Source organism: Mesoplodon bidens (assembly GCF_964165515.1).
Source record: "Mesoplodon bidens genome assembly, chromosome: 17".
Lineage (NCBI taxonomy): Eukaryota > Metazoa > Chordata > Mammalia > Artiodactyla > Ziphiidae > Mesoplodon > Mesoplodon bidens.
Window position 1 is genome coordinate 77044131 of NC_138174.1, and position 16035 is coordinate 77060165.

Sequence of the window (16035 nt, forward strand, 5' to 3'; positions counted from 1 at the left end):
CGGTGTGGCCAGAGCGCGGGCAGCAGTCGAGAAAAGAGAAGAACCGGGCAGAGCCTAGAAGCAAATCAGGAACTGGGGAGTGAGTGAGAGGCACTTCAGGAAGGTTCTGGAAGCACCGAGGCTGCGATTTCCTTCCCTGAGCAGCTTGGGGCCTTTCTGAACCTTCCGGGCAGAGGCCACCCAGTCCCCCACGGCCTCTAGGACGAGGTGACAGCCGGGAGCCACCGAACCCTCTGAAGCCCCTTCAACCAAGATTGTGTGTAGCTTTACATCCTGTGTCTTGTGTTTTTCCAGCACGAGGGGTAACACTCAGTACGCGTGTTCACATCCTCCTCCTTCCTACCCCCCAGCCCGGATTCTCCACGGGACCCGAGGCCGAGAGACGCGTTAGCAGCATCAGCGTCCCTGCAGAAACGCCCTCTCGTCTCCCGAGGGGCGGCCGCCGTGGTACTCCCACCCTCGGCCCGCGGCAGAGAGACGCACGTGCGGTCCAAACCCCTCTTTTCGTCCAGTAGCCCCAGGCGGGACCCAGAGGCCCCGCAAGGAGGTGACCAGCCGCGCCCACCGCCCGTCTTCCGCTTCCGCCGACCGGAGACCGGGCAGGGGTCGGAGGCAAGACCCGAGTCACGTGGCGTCGCGGTCACGTGTCAGGTCCAGGTAACGTGCGAGGCGGGCGCACGTCTGAGCTCTCTCTCTCTCGCGAGATGCACAGGGGTCACGTGACGGCGCGGGCGCGGGCGCGGGCGCGGCGCGGCTTCACGTGACAGGCGCCGCCGGTCGCAGGGTTTGTCTCCTGCAGCGGGCGCAACACCGGGACCAGCTACCCTCACGCCGGCCGGGTCAGACCCCGGCCCGCCCGCCCCGGCCCAACCGCCCACGACCCCGCCCGGCTCCCGTTCGCGCCCATGGCGGCCCCCGGCGGCGCCCGGCGATGGCCGCTGCTCCTGCTGCTGTTCGGTGAGAGGCCGGGCTGGGGGCTGAGGGCTCAGGGGCTGCGGGGTGAGGGGTCGGGCAGGTGTGCGGCGCTGCGCGGGCCCAGAGGGGTGTGGGGCGGCGTGAGGGGCGGGGGGCTGCTCGGGGGCCGGGAGCTGCGGGGCTGGGGTCGGGCCGGGCCCGGGGACTCCAGGCGAGTCGTCCGGCACCGGCCGAGGCGGCTGCGGGGGGAGGGGTCGGTCCAGGTGCCCAGAAGTGGACGACGGAGGGAGGGCCCGGCGCGGCCCTCGGGTGCCAGACCTCGGGTTGTGGGGTCAGTCAGCAGTGACTTGGTGGTTTCTGAGCGGCGTGGTTCGCGCCCTTATTTGGGGGCACGGGTGGCCCCGAGGGCTCCGTGCGGCTGCAGCCGGAGACGCGGGACCGCATGGGCCTCGGTTTGCGCCCGACGCGGGTGTCCGCGCAGGAGAATAGGGCGGGCGGCGACCCCGGCCTTTAAGAGTTCGTCCTTCGGGCTTTTAACCTTCGCCCCCAGCAGCATGGCACGGAGCGCTGACGCGTGTGTTTATGTCGTTGTGAATTTTAATTACGTTATAATGACTTAAAGTTGCCCTTGAGAGTTTCGGGGAGCCCACAGTGGGCAGAAGGAGAGGGGGGCTAGGCCTGGCCTCCCAAGGGTCGTCTCCATTTCTAGTGAGTCGTCAGGAGCGCTGCCTCTGTGTGTGTGTGTGTGTGTGTGTGTGCGCGCGCGCGCGCGCGCTGGGCCCACGGAACTCGGGAGCTGTCCGTGGGCGCCGGTGTTTTATCCATTGAGGAATTTTGCTGTCATTTATCTGTCCTAAGGAGAAAGGAATTGTGCTGACTTAAGCAAGAATCACTGCATGGTTTGGTTTTTATGGCTACTGAGAGCTCTCTCTGTAGCACTTTCTCACCTGGTCCCCACGATACGGGAAGATTAAAGTGCCAGGAACTGAAAAGAGGTACCGGAGCTCACTGGTGGGCGCTCCCTTGAGTTCAGCAGACACAGAAGCAGTCTCCCAAGTACCTGCCGGGAATTCTCGAAATATCTACTCTGAAGTTCTTTTATTGTGACAGAATGAATTTTGGTTTCAGGATTTTGTTTGGCCTATTGCGTAAAATGAGTTCTTTGAGCTGCAGGACCAGCGCAAGGGGTGACCTTATTCCAGCCGCAAACCCGGAGCCTTGCTCTCCCCAGCAGGTGTCATGAGTTTTGAGACAAGTCTTGTCGTGTCAGGGCGGCTCATTGTTCTTTATTAGAAGAGCTCGCGTGCATTAGAACTGTCACATTTTGTTTCATGTTTTAAAAACTCACCTGATGGAGAGAAAAATCCATACTTCCCTACATTGATATCTTGGAGTATCACGCATGCAGTTAGCTTTTTCTCTTTTTTTGGCCATGCCACGAGGCTTGCAGGATCTTAGTTCCCCGATCAGGGATTGAACCTGGGCCCCCAGCAGTGAAAGAGCGGAGTCCTAACCACTGGACCGCCAGGGAGTTCCCACAATTAGCTTTTTAATGTCCATTCCATCATATCTTTTAAGTTTTATGTTCAGTTAAAAATCCAACTTTTAAAAAGGTCTGTTAAGAGCTTGTATTTAGTCTGTTTAAAATAATGTCTATTTTAATGCACAATTTCACCAAAAAGCATCTTTTCTAAAAATATTTCAAACTTCTAAGTCACAAATTCATCCTGCTTTGATAATTAGAAAGTAAAGTTTCCTTTGTGTTTTAATACTTGGTAGAAAGCATAGACAAGTGTGAACTGAAACTTCTTGATACATATGATTAAGTATATTGCATAACGGGGCTCCTGACTGTTGTCACCGGGATGACCTCCTTCCCCTTTCCGAATGAAGAACTGTTGCTTCGGAAGTTTGAAAAAACGTTTTATACCGATTAATGTTACCCTCGCTTGTGGGAGTTTGCCAGTTACCCAGGTTGGCGACCTAATTTTTCACTAGATTTGAGGTCAAAATGTTTTGGATCCATAATTTTGAATTTATATTGTTAGATCCATCCCAAGCTGTATTAGTCCTTTCTCCTCTCTGCGTCCGGAAGACTTGACTGTGTGCATGTACAGCACATGCTTTACTGGAGCATTGGTTCTGCTGTGTTGTGATTATTTTCACACCTGTGTCTTCCTTATGTTACAGCCTACCTCGTGCCTCACACACAGTAAGTGCTTAGGACGTACACGAAGAGATGTCCAGTGGTCCCTAACTAAACATGCACATCAGCTGTTCAGAAACGTACATACTGGTCTCTAGAGTCTGTGACTCCGTGTCTGGGATGGAGCCTTGGTCTTTCTTTTTTTCCTTTACATTTTCACAGGTGATTATGTATCACTGGTTAAGAAGAATAAAAATACTGGATTCAAGAAAATCGAGCCAAGAGAAATTAGCAAGTGATTTCTATTAAACAGTTTAACAAAGAATGTATTGACTTGTTCCTCTAGATGGCAGTTTCTTTCATATGGAAGTGAGTGTGTCATAATTTGAAGCATATTCACTTGCTTACCAAGTGCTGGAGAGAAAGTGTGGTTCAGGTGTGGACCTCAGTGTGCCGCCGGCCCGTGGCAAGCTCGGCGGGCACGTGCTGTGAGTCAGCAGACCCAGTTCCAGATCTGGGTCTGCACCAGCACTAGCTCGAGCACAGTAGTTAACTTTGTGCTTTGGACTCCACATCTGTGACAGTAAGTCGTCATAGTGTCCGCCTATGAAAGTTGTCACGATGGTTTATAGTTACCTGCAGGGTGCACTACACGTGCTCGTTAAATGAAACGCTTATTTGACGGTTTGTGTCAGGTACCAAGGATTCAACAATAGATGAGGGCCGTGTGGCACTGAACGCATCGATAGTAACAGCTAACACTGAAAGCAGGCTGATGCCTTGTACCCAGCGCTCCCCTTGCTTTGGCTCGTTTCCGTCTCACAGGTGCCTAAACCGAGGGGCGTGGTGGTTCCTCTGGGCCCAGGGTCACAGTCAGTTAGTGATGGAGTCTGTCGGAGACTGAGATCTCTCATCGCAGGCAGGCGTGCTCCCACAGCTGCACCTGTTTCAGAGACTGGAGTGTCTCCAGCGGGAGTGTTGTGCAGGAATAAGCCACTCGTTCCTCTGCGGGACCCCTGGCGAGAGGTTGGCGTGAGCCTGGCGTGCGTGCCGAAGAGGAGCAGCTCCTGGCGGTGCAGGTTCTGACTTTCAGGAGGGACACCCCTCAGATTACTGCACACATCCTAGCTAATTTGAGATGGTGGTTGTCTTTTATAGAGTTAAAAGCTAATTTCTGACTATTAGCATACGTGTTTCTCTTGCAGTTTTTTGTTGTAATGCTCTTGTACACATTTTTCTCTTGACCAAAATTGGCTCTGGTTTCTTGTTTTAATAGTGGAAAATTTGGGGGCCTCTAGTGCTGCTGATGCTTTTTGTTTTGTTTTGTGTTTCTGGGGGTTTTTTTGGCCGCACCTTTTGGCATGTGGGATCTTGGTTCCCCAACTAGGGATTGAACCCTTGCCCCCTGCAGTGGAAGCGCAGAGTCCTAACCACTGGACCGCCAGATAAGTCCTTGATGCTTATTTTAAGTTTGTTTTAGTAAGACTAGTTTGTTGTCCTTTGAAAGCTCGACCTTCAGCATGTTTACTAAACGAAAAAATAGACTGAAAAGTTATTTATGAAGTGTTTTCTAGTTAAGTGCTTTGAGTCAGTAGAACGTTTTTTGGTGGCTTAGGGACCTATTTTATAGGAGGGTGGCTTGGTAGGAGCTGGCCTGTGCGGGCCCTTATGGGAGGTGGCCGCCTGACCTGCTGTGCTGTGGCACGTGTGACAGCATGTGGCTCCAGCGCCCGGGCCGTTGAGGGCAGCTCAGGCCTGGGGGCGCCCATGTGCACTGTGAGCTGGTCGGCGTCCGGTGTTTCTCTGGCCTCAGCACCCAGGCTTTTGCTTCTGCTGCCGAATCTGTGTTTGCCTGGCTGGCATCTCTGTAGCTCTTGTGCACTTACTCCGTCGCTCTCAGAGACGTGTCTTTAAAAACCTTCAGTGTAGGGCTTCCCTGGTGGCGCAGTGGTTAAGAATCCGCCTGCCAGTGCAGGGGACACAGGTTTGAGCCCTGGTCCGGGAAGATCCCACGTGCCGCGGAGCAACTAAGCCCGTGCGCCACAACTACTGAGCCCACGAGCCACAACTACTGAAGCCCGCACGCCGAGAGCCTGTGCTCCACAACAAGAGAAGCCACCGCAATGAGAAGCCCGCGCACCCCAACCAAGAGTAGCCCCCGCTCACCGCAACTAGAGAAAGCCTGCGCGCAGCAATGAAGACCCAACGCAGCCAAAAAATTTAAAATAAATAAATAAATTAATTTAAAAAAAAAAACTTCACTGTGTCAAAAATGCGTTGTGGGATTTTCTCTAGGCTTTTAAAAGGAATGTTCCTCCATTGGAAATGACTTTAGTGGAATCTTGCCGCAGTATTCGGGGGGGCGGGGGTTAAAATTTGCGAAGCACAACAGACAAAATTTTCCTTGTCTGCCCTAGTTTGCTTCATTTGTAGCAGTTTTTCTTTATGAACACAGATTTTGATATTTCCTTTACCTGAGGCTTACAGGAGGGTATGCAGGGTTTCTGTCTATACTATTCGCTTTAGGCTTAAGTAATAGTTGCTCTGAAGGTTTTATTTGGTGACGGTCCCAAGGGTGAAGTGAACTGGTTCACTGGAGTCATTTTTACCACGTCAACAACAGGGACTTCGGAATGAAAGCTAGTTGGCTGTCCTCGGAGCGTGCTGCCTGGGTCCCATGTACCCTTAGAGCCATCATAGCCAGATGTGCCACTGCTTGATGAAGGGCGTGCAGGGATCTTAGCTGCCAAAACAAGGAGGTGTGTTCCTGGGAGTGTGGTAGTGCCCGGTGCTGGCTGGTGGCTGCTTGGCTTTAGGATGGTCAGGACACCTGCCCGTCTGTGAAAGAACCCTGTGCTAAGGTGTGTGGCTGTCACTTACCTTCTCTGACTCAGGTCGGGGTGCATTTGCTGCTGAGCTGCCTGCTCGGGGTTTCGGGGTGTGGCCCTGGCCCTGAGAACTAGCTCAGAGTGGTGGCCACTCCCAGGTTGGAGGACCTGTGACAGCTGCCTTCCGCCCCTTGCCTCAGGCACTTGGCAGCTATACCTACAGAGGCGGAGTGGTGTCCTAAGGTCACACAGCCAAGTCCAGGTCCAGTGGAATTACTGTATTTTGAGGACCTTCTGGATATGGGCAAAGAGCTCTGATCTTTGAGTCTGCGGCTTTTCTTGCCACGTCGCCAGTGCACGAGAGGCAAAAGCCGAGCCGACTCTTAAGTAGCAATTTGGGTCCACAGGGTTTCTGTAGAAGGTCAGCATTTAGTTTACGTTGAGTCCTGCCTTCAGGACCCCACCCCGCGTCCCCGAGATCCTCTTGGGGAATGAGCGTGGGCAGCCTGGGCCCGGGGTGACTCAGAAATTGACCTGTGACTTCCCGGTACGTATTTTGAAGAAAAGCATTGAAGAGCTAATGACGGGTTGGCAAACTGATGGGATGGGTTTAGAGAGAACATTTTCAGACCAGTCTCCAGGAGGGACGGAAGCCCAGCTGAGCCCCACCTGCGGGATCTGTGTGTCTAGTTCTTCGGCGATTTAAGTAGCTTTCCTAATAACAGCTGTATTGCCGCAGCTGTAGAGAACCAAAATTTTCTAAAAGGTGTGTGGTCATTTCTGTCTTTCCTGGAGTTAGCAGGCCTCGTGCATGGTGCGTCAGCTGTGTTTGTGGTGAAAGATGGCAATGGGACAGCTTGTATCATGGCCAACTTCTCTGCCGCCTTCCTGACCAGCTATGACACCAAGAACGGTTCTAAGGTAGGAAACACCACGGCCCTTCATGCCTTGACAGTCTTACACATGTGTGTGTTTCTTGTATGTTATACACTGCTGTGTCTCATAGGCTGTTGATACCTGTAACAGTCTATGCATTTTATATACTGAGGATGCAGTCATATTATACAAACCATTTTGTGCTCACTATTTTATTGTGAGCATTTTTCCAGTTTTCTTCTTGATTATCTTTTGTAATCACAACGTAGTACTTCATTATGTTAATCACGCTAATTTACTAACCCATCCCCTGTAACTAAGTTTTCTTATATTCTTTTTATGCCCGGTGTACAGCTCTGTGAATATAGCTTTTTTGATCTGTTGAATCTGCTTTAGGTAAACTGTTACGCTCCAAGAATCGTGTGTAAACAGGTGCTCGAGGTGCAGTGCCACTGTACTAGTTTGATTAGAATGTCCCTTTTGGTTCTGTTAAAATAGCTTTGCGCCTCTGCAGGATGAGAAAGGCTTTTTGCATTTACCAGATCCCTAACAAATAAGCAGAATTTCTTTGTTACGTCTTCCTCCGTGAATTACCTGTTAGTGGACCTTTCACTTTCTCTTTCCATTTAACATTTGTTCTTGTAAAACATACTCTTATATTTTGTTTTCAGTGCTTTGTTGAAGCAGTGTTTTTCCTTACCCGTCTCCACATCCAAGGCACCATATCTGTTTTCTGGCACTTGGAGGGCAGTGGGGGCCCAGGACTGCTGGGAGGACGAGTGGCCTTTTCAGAGCCCTCTGGACGTGCCAGCTGCCTGGCCTCCTCAGTTCATCGGCCCTGTCTTGATATAAATGTGGTCTCTGTCAGAACAGAAGAAGGCAGGGAAAGCATCATTCCACAGAAATGTCTCCAATTGTAAAGACTTGTCCAAGCACCTTTTATTTATTAAAAAAATTTTTTAAATTATTTTTTTTAACGTGGACCATTTTTAAAGTCTTTATTGAATTTGTTACAATATTGCTTCTGTTTTATGTTTTGGTTTCTTGGCCACAAGGCATGTGGGATCTTAGCTCCCCAACCAGGGATTGAACCCGCACTCCCTGCATTGGAAGGTGAAGTCTTTAACCACTGGACCACCAGGGAAGTCCCCTAGGCACCTTTTATTCTAATTTCTACTTCACTTCTTTTTGCTTGGATTTTTTAAAACATTGTTTCGTTATATACTAATCGCATTACACAAATGGGAACATCCGTTTGCTGTAATGTGCCTTCCCACTTCACACAGTGTGTCTTTGTCACAGGCGTGGTCTGTCCATCAGGACAGTGCTAGGACGGTTTCCCACGGGTCCTTCACCCAGTTCGGTTCATCGAGATGAGCTTTGGTGGTTTTGTAGTTGTTTGTTTTGCTTACAACAGTTAATTCAGACAATTCTGCAGCCAACTCCCTCTTCTCCTTGTTTAGAGAGACATATTCTTTAAATAAACTTTTCTGTGGCAAACACGAGGTAATGGCTTTTTTCAGATAAGAGTATCAGCTCATCCTGAAGCCCAACGTGAATTTTTTCACTTTACTGAGATAACTGTAGTTTTAATTCTCTTGTAAATTAAATCATGTTAATGAAGAACAGTTTTAAATGAGTGAATAATTAGGTCATCCTTGCCTTGCACTTGAGTTACTTTCTGGTCTATTACTTGACATGTAATACTGACTTTCATGGTTTTTTTTTAATTGAAAATGAATGCATTAATAGTGACATCTGAGATGGAGCTGGGGTTGGGGCATATGTCAGATCTTTGGTGTTTCTGAGCCCCTTTAGTAACCTACACCCTAATTGTGTTCCACTGTCATCATGTTTGTTCCAGAGCGTGACCTTTGAGCTCCCGGCCAGTGCAGAAGTATTAAATAGCAGCTCTTGTGGCAAAGGAAATGCTTCTGACTCCAGTCTCGTGATCGCTTTTGGAAGAGGCCATACGCTGACCCTCAGTTTCACAAGAAATGCAACACGTTACAGTGTCCAGCTGATGCGTTTTGTTTATAACTTGTCAGATACAGAGATTTTCCCCGATTCGAGCTCCAAGGGTAAGAACCAATATGGACCAATTATGGGGTGGAGAAAACTGGGTCAGGGGAGTATCTAAAACTGCTTGTAAGCACTTCCAGGAGTTAAAGATCGATTTTTTTTTCGTGTAGAAACCAAGACTGTGGAATCTGTAACGGACATCAAGGCAGACATAAATAAAAAGTACAGGTGTGTGAGCAGCAAGCAGGTCCGCCTGCAGGACGTGACCGTCACGCTCCGTGACGCCACCATTCAGGCCTACCTCTCCAACGGCAGCTTCAGCAGGGAGGGTGAGGACCGCCCCTGGCCCAGCCCCCATGGGTGCCGGGGAGACCTGCGCGTCTTCAGAGAGCTGCCCCTGCCCCTCTGTCTTTCGAGAAGGTTACCTCTTTCGGTGAGGGTGGATTAAAACAGGCTAAAGGGGCAAAGCAGTTCAAACCCTCTCTCTTCCCTTGTTACAGAGCTGATGGGGTCAGGGTCACAGGCTGTCCTTCAGCTCAAGCCGCTATCTCTACACAGAGACCTCACCTAACCTCAGTCCAGCTCGGGCAGGCCCGGGGCAGGGGTGGGAGCGACCAGGGGGGCCTTTCATGGAGACCACGGCCCCAGGGTGCACCCACCAGCCCAGCCCTGTGGTCTCGGGTGAGGTAGTCGACCACTTATTTCCTCACCTGTGAAGTGAGGATGCTCACCTGTCTGCGGAGGGTGTGAGGGCTTGCAGGAAGCTCCTGCCGGGTGCTTCTCTGGGCGCCAGCCAGAGTCTGTGGTAGAGTGTGTCGTTTTCTGACTGCAATTCCCCACATCCTGCCAGGCAGCTCGCTCTCATTTCCTGGGGGGGAGGGAGGTGTCCCCACTGTCGTTCTCTGTGTTTAAGCCTTGCCCCGCAGCCTTCTCTGGCGGCTCGAAAGCAGCTGGGGTGCCTGCTGACCCCGCGGCCCTCCATGCGGCCAGCTGCAGCCCCAGGCTGACAAGGGCTTCTGGGCTCTGCACAGCCAACAGCTAAAAATGGTGTTTTTGCTTATAGATTAACGTTAAAAAATAACGTTTCACAACACATGAAAATGATATAAAATTAAGTTTTGCTGATCATAAGCAACGTTTTAGTGGGACACAGCCACGATCACCCAGCCGTTCCTGTGGCTCCGCTCTCACTGTCACGTGGCAGAGCCAGCTTGAGACAGGCACTGCAGCCACCTGGCCAGTGGGGCTCCCGTGTCCGGCAGGATCGGATGCCAGCCCCGGGCCCCCCACAGGACTGACGTGTGTTCATCTTTTCATCTTTCATGTTTGATGCGTGGATTCTTGTTAGCTCTTCTGAGGCTGTTACAAGTTCAAAACAGAAATTGCTTTTCAGTGAAGTTTATCACACGTCTCACCTCCTGCCCAGTTTGGCCTTACTAACTTTTTCATTCCTTGGGAACCTGAGTCTCACTCCCAGTCTAGCTCCCAGTCTAGCTTAGGTGCGGGCCGTGCTAAAACATCTCTTTCCACTTGAAACTTCATCGGTGCAATGTGCAGGTTTATCTGAGTATCTGCAGCTGCCGGGAGACCATCAGGGGCCTTCGGGGTGCGTGAGCTTCTGAGAACCGTGAGAAGGGCACTGGGAGGGTGCACAGCCCCGCCCCTCCCCCTCCTCCCCTGCCACCACCCCTGGGCTCCCCGCCTCCCAGAGGCCTTCCCGGGGGAGCACGCGCGTCCCTGAGTGATCCTCTCGGGTTGTGAGCCCTCTGCGGGAGGGACTTTGGTATCTGTCGTAGGCGTCAGGCTGGTTAACACAGGTAGAAGGGAAAGGGCTGTCACCCACACACATTCTACACTCCTGAGGTTTTCTGACTGGCGGTCAGTAAGAGCTTCATGGAGATAGCAGGTCAGACAGTGGCTCAGTGGTCGGGCAGACAAGGACTTGGAGACGGGCCTGTTCTCTCGTTTGTCTTAACGTGGTTTGTGCGTTTAATCATTTGTGTCCTGTGACAGTTGATAAGTAACTGATAAAACTGCTTTTAAAAGCGCCAGTGTCCCAACGTCCACCTGCAGCTTGGTTCCAGGAGGGAGGCCGCAGTGCCAGCCGGTGCCCCCGGGGCCAGGCGTCTTGGGGGCACTCACCCAGTTGAGCCCACCTCCCAGAGCTTGGGTTTTGTTTCTCTTTTTGGCCCTCTTTCTTCTCTAGAATAAAGCACTTCCCTCTACAAGTTGTGTGAAGGCCGGTGGGGCAAGGTGACCCTCAGGGTGGCCTAAGTTACCCGTGTCCCGGTCCTCTGGGGTGGATGTGGAGTCCGCACCTGGAAAGGAGTGAAAGCTGGACTTGAGCTTCGGGTGGTGGACGGGTTCCAGCTGCTTCCCGAGCGGCTCCCACCGTGGAGGTTTGGGCGGGCTTCCGTGGTTTGGCCTAGGAGACCCGTGGGAAGGATCGGAGTTGGATGCAGATCGTGTGACCGTTAGCGCTAAGCTTGCTCACTGTCCACGGAAACAAGGTGGTAAAAGGAAGAGCCTGGGTTGGGGGTGCCGGATGCCCTGGGGTTTGGGGCGTTCGTTAACCTTCAGAGAAGGCGTGTCTGGCCTGTGAGCCCCTGTGGAACACGTACAGTTACTTTTCAGCTTTCGCCTCAGTCATCTTTGATTTTGAATATAAATTTTTGTCGTAAGCAGTCATGGTGGGTCAGATTCTGAGGGACGGGGTCGTATGCACACCCCCAGTGGGGCCTCCGGGGCCGCCCCCATCTCCTGACTGTGTCTCTTGCCACTGGGCTCCCACTCTCCCCCTCGCTGGGCCCTCCACCCGCCCCGGATGAGCGCCCACAGCAGTTGGCTGACCCCGGGCACGGAGTCTCGGCTCCATCCTTGACGAGTAGGGCCTTCTGGTGCCCGTCCTTCCCGGGCCGCTGCCATTCTCCTGCGGGCACCACGCCGATGGTCTGGGCTGGCGATGGTGTGTGTGTCCGGCGTCTGTCCCCGCGGCCGCGGAGCCCAGGCACTCCGGCCGCTCTGCTTCTGTCTCTGGGACCACTTCCAGCCCGGCGCCCGGCACAGGAGCTCGGAGAACATACATGTGAAGTGTTGCCGTTGCAAGTGGCCTGGGTCCCCAAAGCACGGTGTGGAGTTGAGGTTTTGTTCTGACCTCACGGGGGGAAGGTTTGTCCTGCAAGGGAGGGTGTCCTTGCGGACGAGGGGCCCCCCGAGACCGAGGTGGAAGGGTGTCCAGTGGGAGCTGCATGCGGAGGCGGGGGGGCCAGGCCCCCAGCGGGCCCAGGCCGAGCGTCGCCAAGGTGACCTGCTCCCGTCCAGGGTTTCAGAGCAGCGTTAGTCAGCCCGCATCTCCCTGGAGGCCTGGAGGTCGTGTTCTGTGGGGCGGGGCCCCTTGAGAACGTCAACTGGGGCCCAGGGTGGGCTCGGGGTCCAGGGTTCCCGGAGGTCCTGAGGCGGCGGCACGACTCACCCCACCGTCCCCACAGAGACGCACTGCGAGCAAGACGGTCCCTCGCCACCCACCCCCACGGCGCCACCCCGGCCCTCGCCCACCCCGGCGCCCGAGAGCCCCTCGGTGTCCAAGTACAACGTGAGCGGCGCCAACGGGACCTGCCTGCTGGCCAGCATGGGGCTGCAGCTGAATGTCACCTACAGGACAACGGACAACACGGTAGGCCGCCGGAGCCCTTCTCCCCGCCCTGGGCCTTGTGGACCAGGCGTCCCGGGCTGGGTCGCGGGTGCTGTGTGTCCCGAGCTGCTCGGCCGGACCCCCGTCCCACCTGGGCCGCTGTCTCTGCAACGGCAAGGTTGAGCCTCCTGACCCAGGCCGTTGTGCAGCCCCAAAGCCTCCAGTGTGTGTGGTCACCACAGGACGGGTGTGCTGGCCTGGGAGGTGGTGGGATTTTCCTGGACGCTTGACTGCCCCGACACTCGGGTTGCCTTTCTACTCTTCCCTTGAGATGACGTTTCTCCCTGAGGGTGAGAGTCTGGGGATGGAGCCGGGCCGCCCCCCGCCGTGCGGACGTGAAAGCAGAAGAGCCGACGTGCCCGGAGTCCGCCCGTGTGAACTGGTCGTGTTCCCTTCTGGTTTGGGTCCACGTGAACGTGGCCTTGAAGCCGCTGCTCTGGGCTGCCTCTGCCCCTCCAGGAGCGCGGGGCCCGGGGGGGGGGAAGCTGACCTCTTGGCCCTTCTCACTAGACGGTGACCAGAGAGTTCAACATCGACCCCAACAAGACCACCTTCGGGGGGAACTGCACAGCCCAGCTGGTGACGCTGGCGCTCCGCGGCAGGAACCTGCTCTTGGCGCTGCAGTTTGCCATGGTGAGGGCCCCCGCCTGCCTCCCAGACCCTCGGCCCCACCCTCGTCTGTCAGCAGACGCCTCGCGCTTACCCCGCAGGCAGGGCAGGGGCGACCCGGGGCCTCAGGTGCTGTCCGTCCTCCGCCCGTCCTGGGGGCGGCGTCTCTGCGCCCTCTGCTCTTCGTACCTGCCTGGGAAGGGCCGCGTGTGCAGTTAGCAGAAGAGTAAGGGAAGGGCCCCCGGTGGGTGTTGTGGTGCACTCTGCAGGTGAACTGCTGGGCTTCTCCTGATGAAGTTCAACTTTCCTAGGAAGTTAAATGTTGACTTTTCTGGAACGTAGCTCCTTCAGTCCGCATCTCAGCAGAGTCTGATTCTGTAACAAGGTCTATAAGGAGCTGATCAGGATTCATGTTCCCGAGACGACAGGCTGCCTTTTATGGGCTGGGCGCTCTGCAGTTTCCTTCTGAAGCTACGGGCGCGGGAGGTCACCTTTTATCACCGGGTGCCCCCCCCCCCACAAGCCTGATGGTGACCGCGTGACTGTCGTCTTCTCCCTAGAATGCAAGTTCCAGCCGCGTTTTCCTGCAGGGAGTCCAGCTGACTATGACTCTGTCGGATGCCAGAGGTAAGACCGCCCCCCGCCCCCAACCGGCATGCCTGTGCGGGTGCCCCAGGGCACTCACCCCCGCTGCCTTTGCAGACCCCACCTTCAAGGCCGCCAACAGCTCGCTGAGGGCGCTGCAGGCGGCTGCCGGGAACTCCTACAAGTGCAACGCTGAGGAGCGCGTGCAGGTCACCGAGGCCTTCTTCCTCAACATATTCAGGGTGTGGGTCCAGGCGTTCCGCGTGGACGGGGACAAGTTTGGGCCTGGTGAGTAGGCGAGGGTGTGGTCCGCGTAGCTAACGGCTGGGGGACCCCTTTCAAGTCAGAGAGATTTTGGCGCCAGTTCCCCTACCCGTGCCACCTGGCCTCTGCACGCCCCAGCCCGTCTGCGGATGTGCTCACGCCGCCCTTTGAGCAGAGAGCTGGCGAGGCCGTTCCCCGCGGGGGCGTGTGGGCACCGGCGTCCAGCGTGGTTGCAGTGGCCCCCGGGTGGCGGGCGGAGGTGGGCAGCGCAGGCCGTCTGTCTCCGCAGTGGAGGAGTGTCAGCTGGACGCGAACGGCATGCTGATCCCCATTGCTGTGGGCGGCGCCCTGGCAGGGCTGGTCCTCATTGTCCTCATCGCCTACCTTATCGGCCGGAAGAGGAGCCACGCCGGCTACCAGACCATCTAGCCGGCCGCCCGCACCTGCCGTGGACCAGCAGCAGCTGCACGGCCTCGGGCCGTTCCCTGGGCTTAGACTGCCATTGAGGGGGCACCCTTTCTTGCAAACTGGTTTTCAAATCTGCTTCGTCCAATGTGAAGTTCATCCGGCCACATTTACTATGCACAAAAGAGTAACTCTGGAAATGATGGTGTTAATTTTGCTAACTGGGTTAAATATTTTGCTGACTGGTTAAACGTTAATATTTACCAAAGTAGGACTCTAAGGGGGGTGGGGGGTAAGAGAGCTTTTCTAAATGGGCACTGGCTCCGCTGTCATTTGGCTTTTAAGATTCCGGTGTTTGGTCTCTTCACTCTTTACTCAGACGTAAGCCTTACAAAGGGAGAGTCTCTGGTCTTAATGCTTTGATGAAGGCTGGCAGCTGTGAGCCTGACACCAAGAAATTAGTAGGAACGAGGATCGTGGGGCAGGCGTAAGAAGATGCAGACCTGGGATGCTTAAATTAAGCTTTACAAGCCAGGACGGGCCCGGCCCCTGGAGCATCAGGGCTCCTGGGCGCCGGGTCCTGGGGCTTTCCACGCTCTGCCACTCAAGAGCTGGCACTTTTTAAAATAGAAATATGGGCGTTATTTTTATTTACTTTCTTGTAAAGTGATTTTCCGTCTTCTGTTGGAGGTTTGGGGTGACCCGTTGTCTGCACTGTGTATAATAATTGTTTCACTCTGATTCATCGCTTGCAGCTCGGTGGGCTGTGTGCTGAGGATCGTCCCCTCCTGGGATGCGTTGCCGTAACGATGCTAATAAAATGTCTCTTTGTTTGTCTGTCTGGACCTCATGCTTTTGTCGGCTCCTGGCGAGAGATCGCGATGGGCGTGCAGTGGGCAGGGTGTGCCTGGGGGGCTGCTGTGTAGCTGGTCCTCTGGGTGGCGACTTGAGGAAAGGCCAGTCTTCAGCTGTCGTGGCACAGCACGTGGAGCCCTGTGGCTCTGGGGACAGATCACCCCATGGACGATGTCCCCCGGGTCAGCGACCGCCGAGGGGGAGCTTGGGCCCCAGCTAGCAGAGACCCGCGCCCTCGGAGGACCCACAGGCCTTGCTGAGGCCAAGTGCCTCAGCAAGGATTTGTAGCGTCACACAGGGTAGGAACACGTTAAGTTAAATACCCAGCGTGGAGGTGGTGCGGCTGCCTTCACGGAGCCCCGGGCAGTGGCGCGCCCCAGGCCCTAGCAGCGCTGCTGGTGAGCTCCCACGGAGGGGAACCTGTCGCGTGGTTCCTTCCAGGAAAAGCCCACCTGTCCCCGTGTGTCCTGTGTAGGACAGCCTGCCCGGGCTGTGGGTTTCTCAGCCAGAGGTAGAATCCCCAGAGGGAGGGAGGCGGGGTCAGGGTGGAGGTCCAGGGCCTCCAACCCAGAGGGGAGGGGTTTTGCTGGGGGCGTCTTCTCCCTCCAGGGGTCCGGGATGACGCAGCCCAGATCTGACTTGCAGTCCTTAAATCTTACACACGTACGTCTGGTTTATTCTTCACGTAACACGATAATTTAAAAAATCATTTGAGAAACTTACCTTCTACAGCGAGGTCACGTGCGCAAACCTCCCCTGGAGGCCACTGCTGTCCCGCAGGAAGGACGGTAAGTACTGGCACCAGCGACACTGACGCAGGTCACCGCTGGGGGTTAGTT

The 16035-nt window shown here is 54.7% G+C and overlaps 1 protein-coding gene across 1 annotated transcript; it reads left to right on the plus strand.

The window, feature by feature from the left end:
* The first annotated feature begins 732 nt into the window (after positions 1-732).
* Positions 733-15178, plus strand: LAMP1 (lysosomal associated membrane protein 1). The gene is made up of 9 exons (XM_081214895.1): positions 733-957; positions 6689-6810; positions 8630-8846; positions 8958-9116; positions 12276-12460; positions 12989-13111; positions 13648-13714; positions 13790-13960; positions 14226-15178. Exons 1-9 carry the CDS (start codon positions 906-908, stop codon positions 14363-14365), a joined length of 1236 nt encoding a protein of 411 aa, XP_081071021.1. The 5' UTR covers positions 733-905; the 3' UTR covers positions 14366-15178.
* The last annotated feature ends 857 nt before the right edge of the window (positions 15179-16035 follow it).